This window comes from Pseudogymnoascus destructans, assembly GCF_001641265.1.
Source record: "Pseudogymnoascus destructans isolate 20631-21 unplaced genomic scaffold scaffold_7, whole genome shotgun sequence".
Lineage (NCBI taxonomy): Eukaryota > Fungi > Ascomycota > Leotiomycetes > Thelebolales > Thelebolaceae > Pseudogymnoascus > Pseudogymnoascus destructans.
Window position 1 is genome coordinate 456,253 of NW_020167526.1, and position 18,050 is coordinate 474,302.

Here is an 18,050-nt window from a genome sequence, read left to right on the forward strand (position 1 = left end):
AGTTGTTTGCCGACTTTGCGTCCGCCGTTCCCTTTCTTTGGCTGTCTGCAGTCTCGGGCCATGTGGCCTGGCTTGTCGCAGTTAAAACAGAGTCGTTCCTTGAATTGTCTGTCTTTCTTAGGGTCACGGGGTCATCCAGGTTTGAACGTGGCATCGAGTTCCATTGGGTCCGACCAACGGTTGTCTCGCGGGTGTTGATCCCGTCGTCTGCCCTCGTTTCCCCGGTAGGGGTAACTTTTCTTGGGCTTGTCATAGGTCCGACGTTCCTTCTGGAATTCGTATAGTCGATTGTCGATTCGGACCATATGTTCGATTAGCGCTACCATGTCCATTGGTTGTTGTTCCAAACGGGCAAGTTCCATACGTATATGGCTCTTCAGCCCACGTCGGTAGTGGCTGATGAGTGCGCTGGCGTCCCATCCTGTCTGATTGCCGTATCTCTGGAATTCTGTGGAGTACGTGAGGGCGCTGCCAGTCTGCTTAAGTGCAAACAGATGGTCTTCCGCGGTCTTAATCTCATCGATGTCTCCGAACATGCGTCGGATTTCCTTACAGAATCCTTTCCAGCTGCCAAACATAGTCTGCGTAGTTGCCATGCTTCCATTGGTACTCTCATATTTGAAATAATCCTTGAGGAATGGTTCGATCCATCGCAGGGCTTCCCCCCTAAGGTAGGACGCAGTCCACAGGGCATAGCTCTCCTGGGTGGGAAACTTCTCGTCATTGAAGTGCTGGTACAGTTCGACCTGTAGCAAAAACACCTCAAGTTCCTTTCGGTTGCCGGAGTAAGTGTCGGGCAACTTGACGCGTAGAGTTTCCTTGAGTTCGTTGACAGTGGGTGCGTCGGGCATCTCTTCATTCTCAGGCTTAGACCTCTGAGACGAAGTTGGCGTGGTGGGGGTTTTCCCCTTCGAACTGACGACAGACATGTTGCTTTGTGTATGAGCCAGTGCCTCGTAGAAGTGGTGCTCAAAGTGTAACGCTGACTTCTAAACGATAGAAGACACAGAGGTTCTCTTGCGTAAAGGTTTACTTATCAGAGGAGGCAGGGGATCAGACACAAAGGCTTCAAGTAACACGTTACTAGTATATAACAAATACTGTATTGAGTTGAGCACGAAGCTCCTATCTAAGGAAATACTATCTACTTATATAGTGGCGTCGTGCCTAGTGGACTCTTGGGAACTCACTCGAGTCCTCGGAGTCCTGGACTCTTAGGACTCTTCTCATCATCCTGCGAGTCCATCACGTGCCTAGTGGACTCCTGGGAACTCACTCGAGTCCTCGGAGTCCTGGACTCTTAGGACTCTTCTCATCATCCTGCGAGTCCGTCACGTGATACTTTCGGAACTACTATTCCCCGCTGCCCCTCCAGGTACCAGGGCCGGTCTCATGCGACCTCCCTCCTTCCTGTCCTGTAGTTGGCCAGCCTTCTTGTTCCGTCGTAACACTTGCCCTTTCTTTAAGGAAAGGGCAATCCTATTTATGCTAAAGGAGTGTAGTTCTCTCATTTTCCAAGACTTTCCATGACTAACCAGGCTTGGTAACTGTAGTCGACGTAAGAGAATCCCATAGAACCATCTCCTAGGTTCCTAGCCTATAGGAAGTGAAAGGAGGTCCAAGGTCAGAGTACCCCTATTGACAAATTATGTCATAACTTAACCAATCTTGTGGGTAACTAAGGAACGATGACCTGTAATGAATCATAGACAGTTGTAGAAGCTTTTGGAGCTATCGTTCATGTTCCTAGGCCTCTAGTTGATAGAGATATGTCATGTGTAGTATTAGCCCAGTAACTAAGGAGTGATGTCATGTAATGAATCATAGAGGGTTGTAGAGATATGCTATGTGGTCATATCGGCCCAGTAACTAAGGAGCAATGACGTGTAATGAATCATAGAGGGTTGTAGCAATCGTTGAGTAGTATTGCTCTTGTTGTTGGTGTGACAAGCCAAAATATGTATAGTGACTTGTAGGTTTGAGGAGGAGATTTCCAAGTTTGCTCTTGAGTTTGATAGCAAACTGAGTGCAACGAATGTCAGTATGACATCTGAATACTCTGAATACTGCCAAGCCCTTGGCAATGAGGGGTAACTGGGTGTAGAATAGAATAGATAATTGAAGCTTTCTTCCACTTGAGCATTCCGTATTACTTCCTGACTGTGAAAATGAGTGGCTCTTCTCTGTCGCCAGTGCCGGCTGAGTATCAGTCTGATGCTTTAGATCTGCCGCTCCTTATTCTGATGCCGCATATGCCTCTAAGAGTTCAATTACCTGATTCTACATCAATCCTCTTTTCGAAAGGGCTATTTTACCGTACTTTATTAGATACAATACCTGCTAGAATCCAATACCAATGCCTTTAAACCGATTGTAGCTATATGCCCAGCCAGCTACTAAAGAGCCAGACGATGAGTAATCTTTGGAAGCATCTTAAGAAGATGCACCCATCTGTGCATGCAGAATATGAGAAGCTATCCTCCTCAATTAGAAGCTCGTTAATGCCGTCTGCTTCTGCTTCTGCTTCTGCTTTTTTCCAGCCCCGCCAAGCACCCAGTAATGCACCAAGCTCGTCGAAATATAGAGAGCTTGTACTCTCTTTTGTGGTATCAAATATCCTACCGCTACGCCTTGTGGAAAGCCACTCATTCTGGCAATTAGTTCATCATCTAAACCCTATGGTTTTGACAGTTAGTAGAACTACGATCGGACGGGATCTATATCATCTATTCTGCTATCATAAAGCACAGCTTCAAGTAGAATTACAACAACATATTATAAGCGGTGGACGACTTGCAATAACGACAGATACTTTATGCAGCAGTTACAGTACACTGGATAATGATAATTGGCAAATGAGAAATACTATACTTGACGTTATACACCTTCAGGAGCCAATCCACTCTGGCGAATACCTTGCCGAACAGATGATACATGTAACGGACGATTATAGTATTACGCCTGCGATCTTTACAGTTACAAGAGATAATGCATCTACGAATACAACTATGCTATTAGAATATGAGAAACCGGCATCAGAGCAACCTATTACCCCAAAACAACCATGGGCTTTTACAGTGAAAGCAGGAGATGTACGCTGTATTGGGAATATTATCAACATTGCTGTTCAAGCTACTTTAGCTTCCTTAAAGGCAACGCCTGACAAAAGGGTAGAGGCATACCGGCTTGAGGTTGGGGCTGCGCGAATACCAACTACTATTGAAAATGAAATCGTGACTGTTCTTGCCAAGCTCCGGCGTCATATATATGTATTTCAGAACTGCCGTGGATGGAAAGATGCCTTGAAGAATCAGTGTAAAGCTGCAGGTATTAAAGTCCATCAGTTGATACTTGATATGCCAGTCTGCTGGAGCTCAACTTATCAAATGATCAATATGGCTTTAAATCTTCAGGTTCCGATTAGAGCTTTATGTGCATCACAGCAACTTGATATTAGTATGAGGGATATCGCTTTAACAGCAATAGATTGGGCTACGTTACATGACTTATTAAAGCTATTCTATATCTTTATCCACCCAACTGAGAAGCTACAGGGCTCTTCTTATCCAACTCTTAACTATGCTGTTCCGCAGTATATTGTTACGATTATAGCTTACGGTTGTTACGGTTGTTACGGGTGCAGCCTTAGCCACCAAGGCTACAACCGCTAAGCGGACAACTGTATATTACGAGGAATAGCCTCACCTTCCTTCCTTCTTCTTCAATCTAGCTTATTATTCTCCGGACTGGCTTCTTGACCTCCGTGACCATCGTAACATATATGAGAATGATCAAGAAGCTTAAAAAGTGAGCTACCAGAACGAAGCCCAATTGCTAATGCTACTTCGATTGCATTAAAGAAGCTTAATGATTACTATACTCTAGCTACGAATCAGCAACAGAGTCACTCTACGATTGCTACAATTTGTGATCCTCGATATAATTTCAACGTTTTCAATATCATATGGAAAGACAGTACACAATCGATCAAAAAGAACAGGGCAAAGGCACAGTGGCAGGACTGCTTCTACCGATATTTAGGCCGCGAGTCTGATATTTGAGCAGCAAACGTTATTAATAGTATCGAAGATGAGGATCTAGATCCAGAGCAGCAAGCTATGAGTATCGATATAGACTCAGAAGACGAGCTATACGTATCGCAAAGCCATCACGATACTGAGCCAGAATGGAAGCGATGGATGAAGGAGCCGACGGTTGGTAGGAACACAGATATTCTCAAATATTGGCAGAGTAAGCAATTCCAATATCCGTTGATTGCTTCTATAGCAAAGGACCACCTAGCTATTCCAGCTACCTCAGCGGACTCGGAACGAGTATTTAGTGTTGGCGGTGATATTATCACAAAGAAACGGAACAGATTATCACCGTCTACACTTAGATATCTACTTTGCTTACAGAATTGGGGTATTATATCACAAGGCGACGACGAGGACAGCGGCGACGATGCAGAATGAGAGTTAGAATAGTAAATACAGTCAATTTCTATTTTATATGCGAGTACTACTCACGGTATTCGAGTACCGGTATTCGAATACCGGTACTCGAGCTTCAATTTTGAGTACTCTACTCGAGAATGCTCGAGTACGAGGATGCTCGAGTAGTACTCAGAGCGGTATTCGGGCAACACTGATCCGGATACGATCCGCCGAACACTGTGGGTCATCCCTACTTAGTATCTCCCTCATAACGGAAACCCGCGTCTTCCAAGGTTTTAATCTTCTCCCTAGCGTCAGGATCTAACCCTCTAACAGCTGCCACTATCTTCCCGGAGTTTTCTCGAATCCAAAGAGACTTCCTGTCCCATCTCTGCGCCTTCTTCCCTAATCCCTCATCTTCTCCATCCGCCTTTTCTCTCATGCTAACCAACCCATCAATATAGTGAGAATCCTCCGGAAATCCCATGAAGTGAAATGCCTTCCCCAAACCCTTCCCCTGAATGACTCTGTCCTCCCAATCTGTCCGTTCAGATAGAGAAGGAAGTGCAAGCCGTCCAGCCAAAAAGTGTGCTACAAGTGCACTTTGCACCTCGGCAATAATGAATGGAACGATACGTATCGGCAGGCATAGGAATGAGAGCGTGGGTTCCGGGTGGTAGAATATATGCAAATATAGATTCTCCGTCCGATAGCCCGTCGTAACAACCGTCGGCTCCAGGTTTTGAAGAAAGGGGTATGAGTATAGATACCCGGTGCAGAATATCACTTTGTCGACACTGGTCTCTATCCTGCCGTCTATAAAGCTAATAGTGCGATTATCGACAATGAACTCTTCGATCTCTGATACATCTTCGATAGACGTCTTCTCGGGTGCTAGAGGTGAGGAAGATCCTTTCGCCGCGCGTCTAGAGAGTAACAGGGGGTATTTTGCATGCGGTGCTATTTGGTTTGCGATATCGATGCCCGAGACTCCCGCACCAACGACGACGACTTTCTTCCCCTCGTAGTTCTCAGGCCGTTTATAGTTTTTCGAATGAATAAGTGAGCCAGGGTAAGAGCGGTGCCAGTCTTCTACACCCTTGATATTAGGAATGAAAGCACAATCGTAATGTCCGTTTGCCACCACAACCGAGTCGTAGGTAGCGGTCTCTTCCTCGTCTGTGCCGATAACTTTGCTCTTCACATGCCACGTAGTCACTTTCTCGCCTCCTTCTGCCTTATGACGATGGCGTTGGACATCAAGGACCTGAGTCCCAAATCGAATCTGGCCGCGTATGTCATCCGCATACGCGTCTAAATACTTATTCACGGTCCCATGTGCAGGAAAGAGTGGCGTCTCATCTTGAAATTTGAGGTCCGTATAATTCATAAGCGGTTTTGGGATATTTGCTTCGAGATAATCATATACAGCACTTTGAAAATCCCAGGATCCTTCCCGGCCATCCTTTGCGTCTCCTTTCAACGGCACCGCCGGAGTGGTGTCAGGAGTGATCTGCGGTATGGAATAGGACGGCGAAGTGAGGGATGGGGTAGCATTCCAAACGCCGCCAGGGGTTGCCCGTTGCTCGTAAATGGTGACTTGGGAGATCGATTTCTCAGCTGTGAGATATCTATGCCGAGTTAGTACGGCTACATTTGAGGGGACGAGAGATTGACTTGGCAGCAGCGAGACCAGAAGGGCCAGCCCCGATAATAGCCACCCTTTTAACCTGACCTGGCAGTAATTTAGTCATCGTGGCAGCGGTGCTAATCTGTATGTTTTGTTTATAATATGTGCATGGTAGAAGTTTCAAAAATGGAGTCGCGAGGTTTACCCAGCGATTCACGTATCAGTCACGTGTTATGGGGCGCTCATGAACCTCAAATATGCCAAGGGAATTGGAATAGAATTAATAGAGTCACGGTAGTTCAAAGGTTAGTATAGCGTCTTATTTATCATGAGGAATCTTGTTTTTATCAAGCATGGATCGTTGAGTACGATATATTTGGTTGCACGAAATTATATTACTACCCCTCAGTTTCTACTTCAAATAACCGCCATTGAAGACTACCAGCAGCTCACTCGTCGTGATTAGTTTTAGCTTTTACTGGGAGAGGCTTTTCCCCTGCTGTTGTGGCATACGCCAAACCCTCTTCATTAGATTCCTTCAGGAACTCCTCTATATACTTGGGAACTTTCTCAACTTTATTGAGCGGGCTGGGAATCGGCTCTCCATAGGTTTCATACACTGGAACAACACCGACCCAGACTTTATCCACGACCTCCTTGTTGGCCTTATCCTCAGCAGAGTCCGATGGAATCCAGTCCCTGACCTTGCTGCTAGCCGAATCAATCGTCACGCGTAGAATCTGTGTGCTTTGCATCTCAGCCGGAATGGGTGGGATTCGTGTATTCTCATAACGCTGAGGAACGACACTGTTCGTAATCATCTCCATGGCCCATTCCTTTTCTTCGGTATCAGTGACTGGAGCCGCGTACCCAAAGAGCACAGCCGAGCGGTAGTTGTATGAGTGGCTGTTGGGTGTGAGGGAGAGGACGAGCCCGTCGACCTTTGAAGCAGCGATGCAGACGGGGAGGCCGGGCTTGCCAGAGGCGATGGCAGCGCGTGAGACGTTCATGATGCGTGAGGAGATATAGCCATGAAGATAGCAATTGAGAGGGTCGGAGATCGAAGAGGATGGTCGCTCAAACGACCCCATCTGGCCGATCATAGGAAGGATAGCCGGAAAGGGGTCGGAGGGATCAGGCTGGAAGGAGACATGGAGAACAGGAGTGCTGTTGACGATTTTATGGACCTTTTCGAGGTCGTAGCTTCCTATCCTCGTTCAGCATGATGTTCAGGGACACGGAGATGGGCCAAGAATGGGAATGGCTGACCTCGATCACTATACCTGTTCAAGGTATTTTGAGCCCCCTTGGGGTATTGGAGGTTGTGCTTCGGCGCCATTTGAGTGCGGGATGGCAACTGGAGCATGTAGGTTAGGGGCAGTGACTATTGCTTTGGTTGGATAGTTAAGACGCACAGACGGAATGAGTTGAGATTTGGGGACGAGGAGTATATAAGGTAAATTATCACACAGTAATCCTGTAGGCGAAACCTCGACTCATCTGCGTGATTGATCCTTCATGATCCTTTGTGACTCTTCATCCCCTACGTTCCACCCTCTTGCCCCGCACTAACGGCTGCTCCCTATCGAAGCTAAATCTTTATGGCGAGGTACTGTAGGTTGCCCACACGCTATACTAAATTTAGAAAGTCCAGCCGAAGTGCATGTTTTCATGTTACTGATGGAGTGCGGCGTGTTGGAATGAGAACTCGGTGCTGGGCACCGGCATCACCGGCATCACCGGCATCACCGAGACCGCTCCCCCTACATCGGTGCGAGGATATCAAAGGTCCTGTATTATATTATTAATAGCCCTGTATTATATTAGGTTTAGTGGTTAGCATCAATAAAATCTCTTCACACCCGAAAGCACAGTCTATTATTTGAACACGGCGCTCTCCACAAATACTCACAGCAAATCACCAACAAGCAATAACTCAGCAGCAGGCATATTAATGTCAGTGATTAGATCATCGTGACTCAACTTGCAACTCCTCGCTGCTCATTAATGGCTCTTGATTTCTCGATAATGGAGACTTATTCCATGAGTTTGGTTTGGTAGAAATGTTTTGACTCGTAACTGTCAATAAACCTACCATGGCCAATTTCTGGAAAATTCCTGTGTCTGCTTGGACCCAGAGTTCGCGACTATATGGGGATATATTTCCTATAAAGTGTTTATTCGGGACGGCCCTGGAGTGTACAAGCACAATATCTTACAGCTACCTATTCCTTCCAAGAATGACCATTAACGCCTCTTCCCATGAGATAGCCACTCAATGGCTAGTATATGTCTCGCTCGTGCACATCTTGTACTCTGGGCACCATTTAAGGATGTTATCCATGCTCCCAGCCTGCCACACATTCGCCTGGTGATATCCAAGCGGCTTCTCGGCCCAGATAGTCTCCACGGCAAACTGGCTAGCCACCTCCTGCGTCGGGAAATACGCCTTCCTCTCCTTCATCTTCGCATAGAACCACTGGTCTTCGTAATCCACGTTCGGGCCATCCTTGTACTTCCCATTCTTCTCCTTCCTGTCCTCCGCCCATGACTCCTTGCCCACAATGTCTAGGGTCAGAGGTACGTTGCGGATTGATAATCCGCCATTATACCCCGCGCCAAGTCCCTCTCGAACCGGCGCCCCAATGAAATCATATTCCAGGAAGTCGTCCACTGTGCGGCGCGAGTTGGCGCAGATAATGGAATCGGACTGGAACATCAGGACGCGCTCTGCAGGCGCCAGCTGCTGCCAGAACCATGGCTTCGAGAAGAAGGCCGACACGGAGGAGTGCTCCTCGAAGGTCTCGGTCTCTGGGAGGAGGACAAAGGATATGCTCTTATCGGCAATTTTGCGCTCGAAAGCTGCGGAGGTAGAGATATTCACCATGGCGGCTTGGGTGGTGAAGATCTTGATGGGCCATGTTGGGCCGAGGACGGAGGAGAAGTGGAGGATGAGTGGGACGAGGTTTGGTGTTACCCGCGTTTCCATCAAGGCCGCGACCTTTTTCGAAGATGGGGAAGTTTTGCCTGTGGGGCTATGGTATATTTGCGAGGCTGATGGGAGGTTCGAATCGCGGGCTGAGAAAAGGACGAGTAGCCCGATGATGGAGACGACGATAAGGAGGAGGATGCGGGAACGCATGCTTGCGACGTTTGGGTTACCCCCGAAGACGTTGGCTACAGATTTCTCTGGGATACGACGTCAACTGGAGATCTTCCAGCTATGAGGCCAGTGTCCGGGGAAGCAGACGTACCCTGTTTATCGGTGATTTGCGCCCAGGACGTATATAATTCCACGACTTTGAGCCACAAGTCCTATATTATACCATGTCATTCAGGAGAACCGAGGCTGACGGCGAGCCTCACGCATTTGTTGCGACTGCGAAAGCTTATGTAATACAATTGCGGGGTAAATCCACAGTGGTACAAAGGTACAAGCATTACCCAAGCGCGTAATGTTGATATCCATAATATAATACGTTAAGTCGATAGCTCGGGTCCCGTAAATACCATCGAGATAGCGTAAATATCGAGATATCGAACGTATTTTGGTAGTGGACAGGGGGGTTGTTGAGAAATATGCGTGTGTATTCCTGTCTATCTATTGCTGCCTGAAATTGCGGGGAAGTGGTGCTGAGATCATGTGACACACCCCCCCATGTATCCCAGTACCGCATACTAAGTAGGAAGGCTCGCAGGCAAATCCGTATGGGTCTGAATTTGGAGTTCTGGGCCAACAACCTTTTTCTACCCCCACCCCCGCCACTACCAAGCACCAACTTTCCACTCTCGCATAGCTCCGTACGTGACTCACAATGACTGTTTATTGGTGAAATCAAGCCTCAAGACATGGCTCTGGTTGAGATCAGGGCTGACCTCCATGATGACTTGCCGGAGTATGAGAGGGTCAAAATACCATCCCTACCCCCAATTGTGGTTGGCGTGGAATTGGCCCGTCCGTACGGTGTTGCTGGTGTGGTGGAGTCTGACCACCCACAACAGACAACGGCTTGGTACATCCAGGCTGTAGGAGACATGGATGCTGGCTGTGACCAGTGTGTACACGATCGGGGCAGTGCTCGGGCTCGTCCCTTCTTCTCTGCCTGCCATCACTATGGCGAGCTGCAGGAAGGAGCCTGTGGTAACTGTGCAATGAAGCACAAGTCAGCTGCTTGTTCCTTGAGTAAGTTTGTACCTTTCTGTTGATTCCTATGCTGCGTACGACACTAACACATAGTAGGCCACAAGAAAACTTGGAGACCTGCCACGCCACCACCTCCGCCATCTCCCAAAGCTGGGAAAAGATCTGGCACCCGTGCCTTCGCCCGACAGAAAGCTATTGATGAAGAAGCTGCTGCTCAGCTTCATGGGTAATCTCAGCACCAGAACACCGAGAGCACCAGAACACCGAGAGCACCAGAACACTGAGAGCACTAGAGAACACTGAGAGCACTAGAAGTGATCTCAGTGTTCTGGTGCTCTCGGTGTTCTTGTTCTCTCGGTGTTCTGGTGCTCTCGGGTTCTGGTGCTCTCGGTTGTGAATGAGGCCTAAATGACAGTGGATTTCTCTGCAATTTTAATGTGACAGGTCCGTACGTAGTTGTGAGTGTGGGAAAATGGGTGATTCTCCTGTTTTTGTATAGTAAAAGTCAGGGATTTCTCCTGCTCTTGTCTGCCTTCCCCCCTTTGTTGAAATGGGTTTGGAATTTCGAAAAAAATGAATGTGAAATCTCCATGCATATATTGCATCTATGTCGTACGGAGTTGTGTAGTCTTCCAAATGAGTGTATGTTTATTATTTCCCAAGGTATTCCATTGGGAAAGTTGAAATAAGAACGCATAGTAAAACTAGGTGTAACTGTAGGCGGCTTTGGTGCTTTTGAGAGTTCTACCTCCGTACGGAACTCATCCATTAGCTATTCTTGTCTTGCCTCACTTTTCAGTTAGTGAAGTAGAAGACTAGACTCTTTGGTCTAGGGGGCTGCTTTCCATAGTACAAAGGTAGCCAGTGCTTCGTACGGGGTTGTGTTGTATGTATGCACTCCTATAGGAGATGCTTTATGTCTACAAGGTTCAAATGTTTAATGAACTCCTTGTGCTTCTGATGGGGTAGGGCCTTAGTAAAGCCGTCTGCTGGCATCTCGTACGTAGCTATCCACTTAATGTCGAGGTTACGCTGCTCAACCTCCTGTCTTAGGACGTCAATATGCTTCAGCTTTGTAACTAGCTTTGGAGACTCCTTAAGTAAGATCCGTATGGTCTGCAAATTATCACAATTAAGTGAGTATTGCTCGTTTAGATCGAGTTTGATTGTGTTGAAGAAACGCTGCCACCAATAGAGCTGTTTCGCACTGTGGGACAAAACTAGAAGCTCTGCCTCTGTTGTAGAGGTTGGCACAGTCTTCTGCTTTGAGCAGCGCCAGTCTATTGCCCCTCCAAATAAGGTAAACAAATAACCCTCTGTGCTCTTTCTTGTTGATTCGCAGTCTGCGTACGAAGCGTCACTAGAGCATTGAAAGCGAGCCTCTTGAATATTAGGTCCAAACTGAAGAGCTAGGGTCTTAGTATCCTTAAGGTAGAGTAGAAGTCTGTCGACTGCAGCCATGTGGTCTGGGCCTGGATTGATGAGAAATTCAGATAGTTTCTGTGTCGTACGGGCTATATCAGGTCTCGTTACGACTGCTGCGTAGTTTGCTGATCCTACTTTCTGTTGGTAAAGATGGATTTGTTGCTTATCTGCCTGGCCGTCAAATTGGGTTAGGTTGTCTGTAACCATTGGCGTTCGGGTGGATCGAATAGAGGCTACTCCGTACGTAGTTGTGATCTTGTCGATATAGGAGTCCTGGCACAGCCATAGGGTTTTCTGGGTGCGGTCCCTCACAATTCTTATGCCTACATACGCTTCCATCAGTCTTGTACGGAACTGTGTTGCCTCCATTTTGTGGCTAGGATGTGTAATGGTGGGTGCACCAGATGTGAGAATCTAGCCACCCAAGGAAGGGATGAATTTACTAAGACAACACACTGTCTTAGAAAACAGAGCCAAAGGGTCGTAGCTTAGACTATTCCACAACGCAGCAATCAGGTGTGTGATGTAGTGAAGTGGTTCAGACAAGTTGCAACAAATGTTGAGTCTGGGAACTCAGGGGTAAGTCAGAGGTTAACACCTCACTGACTTTTCAGAAACAAGGAGTAACAAGATCAATGCTTGGAAGCTTGGAAAAGACGTGGAAGTATGTGATAGTCGATTTACTGTATTGTCTGCTTGCCCTTTCTTAAGGAAAGGGCAATCCTATTTATGCTAAAGGAGTGTAGTTCTCTCATTTTCCAAGACTTTCCATGATTACCAGGCTTGGTAACTGTAGTCGACATAAGAGAATCCCATAGAACCATCTCTTAGGTTCGTAGCCTATAGGAAGTAAAAGGAGGTCCAAGGTCAGAGTACCCCTATAGACAAATTATGTCATAGACAAATTATGTCATAACTTAACCAATCTTGTGGGTAACTAAAGAGCGATGACATGTAATAAATCATAGAGGTTCGTAGGAGCTTTTAGAGCTATCGTTCATGCTCCTAGGCCTCTAGTTGGTAGAGATATGTCATGTGGTAGTATGAGTGATGTCATGTAATGAATCATAGAGGGTTGTAGAGATATGCTATGTGGTAATATCGGCCCAGTAACTAAGGAGCGATGACGTGTAATGAATCATAGATGGTTGTAGCAATCGTTGAGTAGTATTGCTCTTGTTGTTGGTGTGATAAGCCAAAATATGTATAGTGACTTGTAGGTTTGAGGAGGAGATTTCCAAGTTTGCTCTTGAGTTTGATAGCAAACTGAGTGCAACGAATGTCAGTATGACAGGATGGCTAAGGATGCAAATATCGTCAACATAGAAGAAGACAATAATATTTGAAGATACAAAGAGGCACTGTGCTTCTGGGACCTGTACGAGGCCTAGAGCCTTGAGTGTCTCTGAGAAGTCTCGAAACCAGAGTAAGGGGGACCTTCGAAGTCCATAGAGTGCCCTGTTAAGTTTCCAGCATTTTCCTTGCTCCTGGTAGCCGTCTGCACACCGTACGTAGACCTCCTCGTCAATACGGCTGTTTGTGAATGCGTTTATAGCATCTAATTGTTGTGTATCCAAATCAAAGTAGGCTGTGATTGCCATTAAGGCTCAGAAGGTTTTCGAAGCAAGCGTAGCTGCGTACGTCTCATCATGGATAGAATAGCATTGTAGGTCGCCTCTTACAACAAGTCTAGCCTTATATTTAAGAAGGTAGCCATTGTCATTGAATTTGTATGTGAAAACCCACATAAGGGGTATCACAAAGTTCCGTACGGAGCTGTCGTTGACAGATGTGAACGTTCCTTGCTTTCGAAGGTCTCCTATTTCCTTTGCAGCTGCAGCTTGGAATCCTATTCGATGTGGATGAGTTTGGAGTTGATTCCAGAACTTTGGAGCAGCTGGTAGGTCCGTACGGTGTATGCTCTGTCGATTGAACTCCGTTCGTACTAGGAAAGCTTGGTGTAAGCTTAGCTTTGCTTCTGGTATTGCTATTGTAGCTAGGTAGACGTCGTGTCTTCGTACGGTGTCCTCAGGGCGTTCCGGTGTCATTTCAGGCGTTTGAAGTTGTTCCTGTAGCTCTGTAGCTCCGTGGTCCTTCTGAGTAGGCGGCTCTTCTTGAGGAGAGGAGGTGTTTGTTGCCTCTGATTTGTACGGAATTGTTGTCCCGTTCTGAGGCTGTTGTTCCCCCTCAAACTCCTCATCTTCTTGATCTTGAATATCTGGTATTTCAATGACCTGAACTGTCTTTTCGAGCTCTGTTTGGACAAGCTGAGCCTCGTACGAAGGGTCATAAGCCTTTGTCTCATCAAAGGTAACGTCTCTTGTAACTATAACCCTTTTAAGTTGCGGAACCCAAATGCGGAATATGTTTGTAGAGTTATAGCCAACTAGGTAGCCTATTTTGGCGTTCCTCTGTATCCTCTCAAGCTTTGGCTTGTTTAGAATAAGGGCATAGGCTCTACAGCCATAAGCGCGAATATGAGAGAGTAATGGCTTAAGTAGCTCTGGCTTTTGGCTCTCTGTAGGTAAGGACTGGAGTAGAAGTCCGTACGGGGTCTCATCGTTTATGACTGACGATGGTGAGCGGTTTATGAGGTACCCTGCTGTTTTGAAAATCTCAGGCCACATTCCTTCTGGTAAGTTGGCTGATTCTTTAAGTGCGCGTGATCGTGTGATTATCGTATGGCCTGACCTCTCTATTCCTCCGTTCGGCTCTGCTGTATAGGGTGGAGAGATGTGGATTTCATATCCTTTGTCCTTAATCCAACCCTCCCATTCATTTCCAAGTGAGGCTTCACCATCTAGGTGGAATATGCAGATTTGGAACCCCCATCTTCTCCATACGTAGCTCACAAAGTCCTTAATCGTCTGTAGGAGCGTTCCTTGTGTTTTATCCTTAATAGTATAGACGTGGTTCATGCGGCAATTATCACATAGGAAGTGTAAGGCTTGTGTGCTGCCATCGTACGACTCTGGCATTTGGATTAGGTCAAGGTGGACCTTCTCATATGGCACTTTTGAGCGTGGTGTAGATCTTCTAGAAATCTGCCTTGTAGCATGCGTAAGTTGGCATACTTCGCACTGAGTATCGTACGAGTCTAGGTCTGTGACGATAACTCCAGCGGTCTTCTCTTGGAGTTTTCTAATGGCGTTTTGGTTTAGGTGTCCCATGCGGTTATGCCATTCCTTTGCAGTGCCTTTTAGGTCCTTACGAGGTCCGTACGAAGATAGGACAATGTTGTCCTGTTGATCCTGAGTGCTATAAACAGCTCGGGTAGGCTCATTTTTGATGTATTCAAGAACCCATTGTCCATGAAGCATTGGAGTGTTGCAGAACGGTTGATCTCCGTACGTAAGTCCTTGTGCGGCGGTATTCCAATGAACTCCCTTTTGGATGAATCGTCTAAGAGAAGCGACTGAAGTGTGGAAGGATGAAACGAGAGCTGTATCTGTAAGGGTGATAGTCCGTAGAGACTTCTTATCCTCCCCGTTTTGGACTGTAATATCTACAGACCCAAACGCTTCAATCTTCACCCTTTGGTCTCCAGCTAAGAGGTAGCTATTATCTTGACATCTTGGATATTGTAGAACCTCGTACGGTCGTTGCAGACGTGAATTGTAGCTCCAGAGTCGAGAATTATGCTTTTAGAGAGCTCATAGGCTGAGGTTTTCGGCTTTAGTCCTTGGGAGACTTGGAAGACTGTAGTGAAAGACATAGGTGGATCTGTATTCGTACGGGATTGTACTCCATTCGGGTTGTTGAAATTGTTCTGTTCTTCTGCCTTTTGGATAACGTACTGGAATCCTGGTTTGTCACTTATATAGGCCTCTACTTTAGCTTCAATCTCTTTATTTGGGCGCCATTGCCTCGTACGCTTTGACTTCATCACATAGAGGCAGTCCCGCCACTTGTGTGTTGTTCTGCAAGGGCAGTCTAGTCGAGCCTGATTTTTCTGTTTTCTGCCTCTCTGACCTTGCTGACCTTGCTGACCTTGTTGTAGGTTGTTCGTACGGCCTTGGAGCGTTGGCTGTAGGTCGCTATTGTCATCCTCTTGTAGTGCGAAAACTCCATGTTCCCCCCTAGGTTTCTGGGTGAATCTCTCTTGCCTACGGTTGGTTCTATACTGTCGTAGGACCTCCTCAAATTCATATGACTTTGTCTGCTTCTCTAGCTTGTGTTTCCATGGTCCTCGGAATTCGCAAGGTCCTATTGCATCAAGGAAAGTATAGATAGCGTCGTGAGGGTCGATAACCTCTGTTGCCTGTAGCGTACGGCCTTGAGTGTATAGATTCTCCCAGTTTAGGAGCCAGTCTTCAAGGTCCTTGCCTCTTTGCATTTTAGCAGCCTTTTGCCATTCTAGTCTCCATTCTCCGATTCTAGCTCTTTGAGTAGGTGCGAATCAGTCTCGTAGCTTTCTAAGCATATCGTACAGAGTATCGCAATTGTAGGTATAGGGTAGGAAGTCGCGTTTGATGGTTTCTTGGATCTTAGAGCGAAGCCCCTGAATTGCTTCCTCCTGCTTTTCCCACACCTTGCGCTCATATTGGAAATCAGCTTGTAGGTTTCGAAGCTGTTCCTTCTGATCTTCTGTAAGAGATGCGTACGTAATTGGCGTTAATTGCTGTTGGCCTTCTACTGAAGGTTGGATGGTCTGGCTACCTGAAGCTCTTGTTGACACTCCAGGTCTTGTTTGAGCAGTAACACCACCACCAGCTTGCGTGGCACTCCGTACGAACTCAGGAATAGGTCGAATGGGCTGTAGGAGTGTAGGAGGGTCCTCGATTGATGGATCGATATACCCCCATACTCCTGCCTTTATTGAAGCAGTTTTGATAGTCTCTATCCACTCGTCCCAGTCTCTAGGGCTTGTGAGGACCACCCCCGCTTTCTGTAGGGTTGCCATAATGATGGTTTTTTCGACTCCAGGACACAGGACTTGATTTTGGTCCGTTCGGGTTTCTATAGGCTTCAAAATGCGTCTTGGAGTTGCTCCGGGCTCATAACTGTTGAGAAATATGCGTGTGTATTCCTGTCTATCTATTGCTGCCTGAAATTGCAGGGAAGTGGTGCTGAGATCATGTGACATATTACAACAGGGGTTGAGGCCAGCAAAACGTATCGACGTAACGTGAATCGAGTATTGACTTAACGCGTCATGACTGTACTGTAAAATAGCGAACCCTAGTAAATCGATTGGCTACAAAATAGCAAAATTCATGATTGGCTGTGTTGTCTTATAGCCCCACTTATTCCTTCTCTAGGCCTAGAGCGCAGAGTTTTCGTAGTGTGCGCCTGTAACCTACTGTTTTACGGTCCGTGCTTACCTTCCGTAGCCCCTATCCGTAACTGTACCTGTAGCTTTAATGTGCTGCTCTATCTCTAGCTCCTGTCTGTAAATTGTGTTTAGCCTTACTAACTAATCGTGGGGGGAAGCGAGTGCGTCTACTCGCTTACGAGGGGAAGCAAGTGCGTCCTCTCAACTTGCATATGTTCACCGCTACTCTTTACCAAAACCTCGAACATTCCTACACATAGTAATTTATATAGTAATCAAATGTAATTCATATAATGGAAGGGACACCTCTATCAAATGCCTGTGAATGGCTGGCAGCAAACCCCTCTGAATCTATAGGTGCTGCCAGTCGGATATTTAAGGTCCCAAAGTCGACTATACAGTCAAGAATCACCCGAGCAGTCCCATGGAAGCTGGCCCATGGAGGTCACAATAGGGTGCTTTCTATAGACCAAACGGAGGCCCTAAAGGCCTGGATTCTAGAGCAGTATTACCTAGGGTTAGGGGCTAATAGGCATATAGTTTACGGGGCAGTATGCCACCTACGGAGCCCACTGCCTCCACCGTCACAGAGCTGGCTCACTAAATATATACGGAATGAGCTTATGGATTTCCACTTTATCACTACAAAGCCTATTGCGCAACAGCGTACGCAAGCTCAAGAGGAACCTGCTATTGTTAAGTGGTTTGAAAGGTACACAGAATTTGTACTACAGCATGGTATAAATTCAGAGTCAATCTGGAATATGGATGAAACTGGATTTAGGGTTGGAATTCCAGGGGTGAGAGAGTTATGGTCCCCCGAGCCGTAAAGCAGCTCTATATTCTGAGCCCTGAGAATCATATATCTATTACGATTAGAGGCAGTATCTGCAGCTGGACAGAAGATTGCACCTGTACTTGTTGTACCGGGTAAAATCCATATGGCAGCATGGTACCCTGAAAACCTCAGTGGAAATGAGCTGATATTGCTCTTGGAGACTGGCTATTCTAATAGCCAGGTTGCTCTACGCATGTCATACTGACATTCGTTGCACTCAGTTTGCTATCAAACTCAATAGCAAACTTGGAAATCTCCTCCTCAAACCTACAAGTCACTATACATATTTTGGCTTATCACAC

At 46.6% G+C, this 18,050-nt stretch overlaps 3 protein-coding genes across 3 annotated transcripts; 1 reads left to right on the forward strand and 2 right to left on the reverse strand.

The window, feature by feature from the left end:
* Positions 1 to 4,686: 4,686 nt before the first annotated feature.
* On the reverse strand, positions 4,687 to 7,432 carry VC83_02884 (uncharacterized protein; the record flags this gene model as incomplete). The annotated part of the gene is made up of 3 exons (XM_024466537.1): positions 4,687 to 6,067; positions 6,580 to 7,273; positions 7,336 to 7,432. The coding sequence occupies 3 exons, from the start codon at positions 7,430 to 7,432 to the stop codon at positions 4,687 to 4,689; spliced, it is 2,172 nt and encodes a 723-aa protein (XP_024325181.1).
* Positions 7,433 to 7,962: 530 nt separating this feature from the next.
* VC83_02885 (uncharacterized protein) lies at positions 7,963 to 9,600 on the reverse strand. The gene is made up of 2 exons (XM_024466538.1): positions 9,321 to 9,600; positions 7,963 to 9,255 (listed from the first exon to the last, which is right to left on the reverse strand). The coding sequence occupies exon 2, from the start codon at positions 9,206 to 9,208 to the stop codon at positions 8,342 to 8,344; it is 867 nt and encodes a 288-aa protein (XP_024325180.1). The 5' UTR covers positions 9,209 to 9,255; positions 9,321 to 9,600; the 3' UTR covers positions 7,963 to 8,341.
* A 203-nt stretch (positions 9,601 to 9,803) lies between these two features.
* Positions 9,804 to 10,504, forward strand: VC83_09621 (uncharacterized protein). Its single transcript, XM_024473034.1, has 2 exons — positions 9,804 to 10,249; positions 10,307 to 10,504. Exons 1-2 carry the CDS (start codon positions 9,916 to 9,918, stop codon positions 10,438 to 10,440), a joined length of 468 nt encoding a protein of 155 aa, XP_024328802.1. The 5' UTR covers positions 9,804 to 9,915; the 3' UTR covers positions 10,441 to 10,504.
* The last annotated feature ends 7,546 nt before the right edge of the window (positions 10,505 to 18,050 follow it).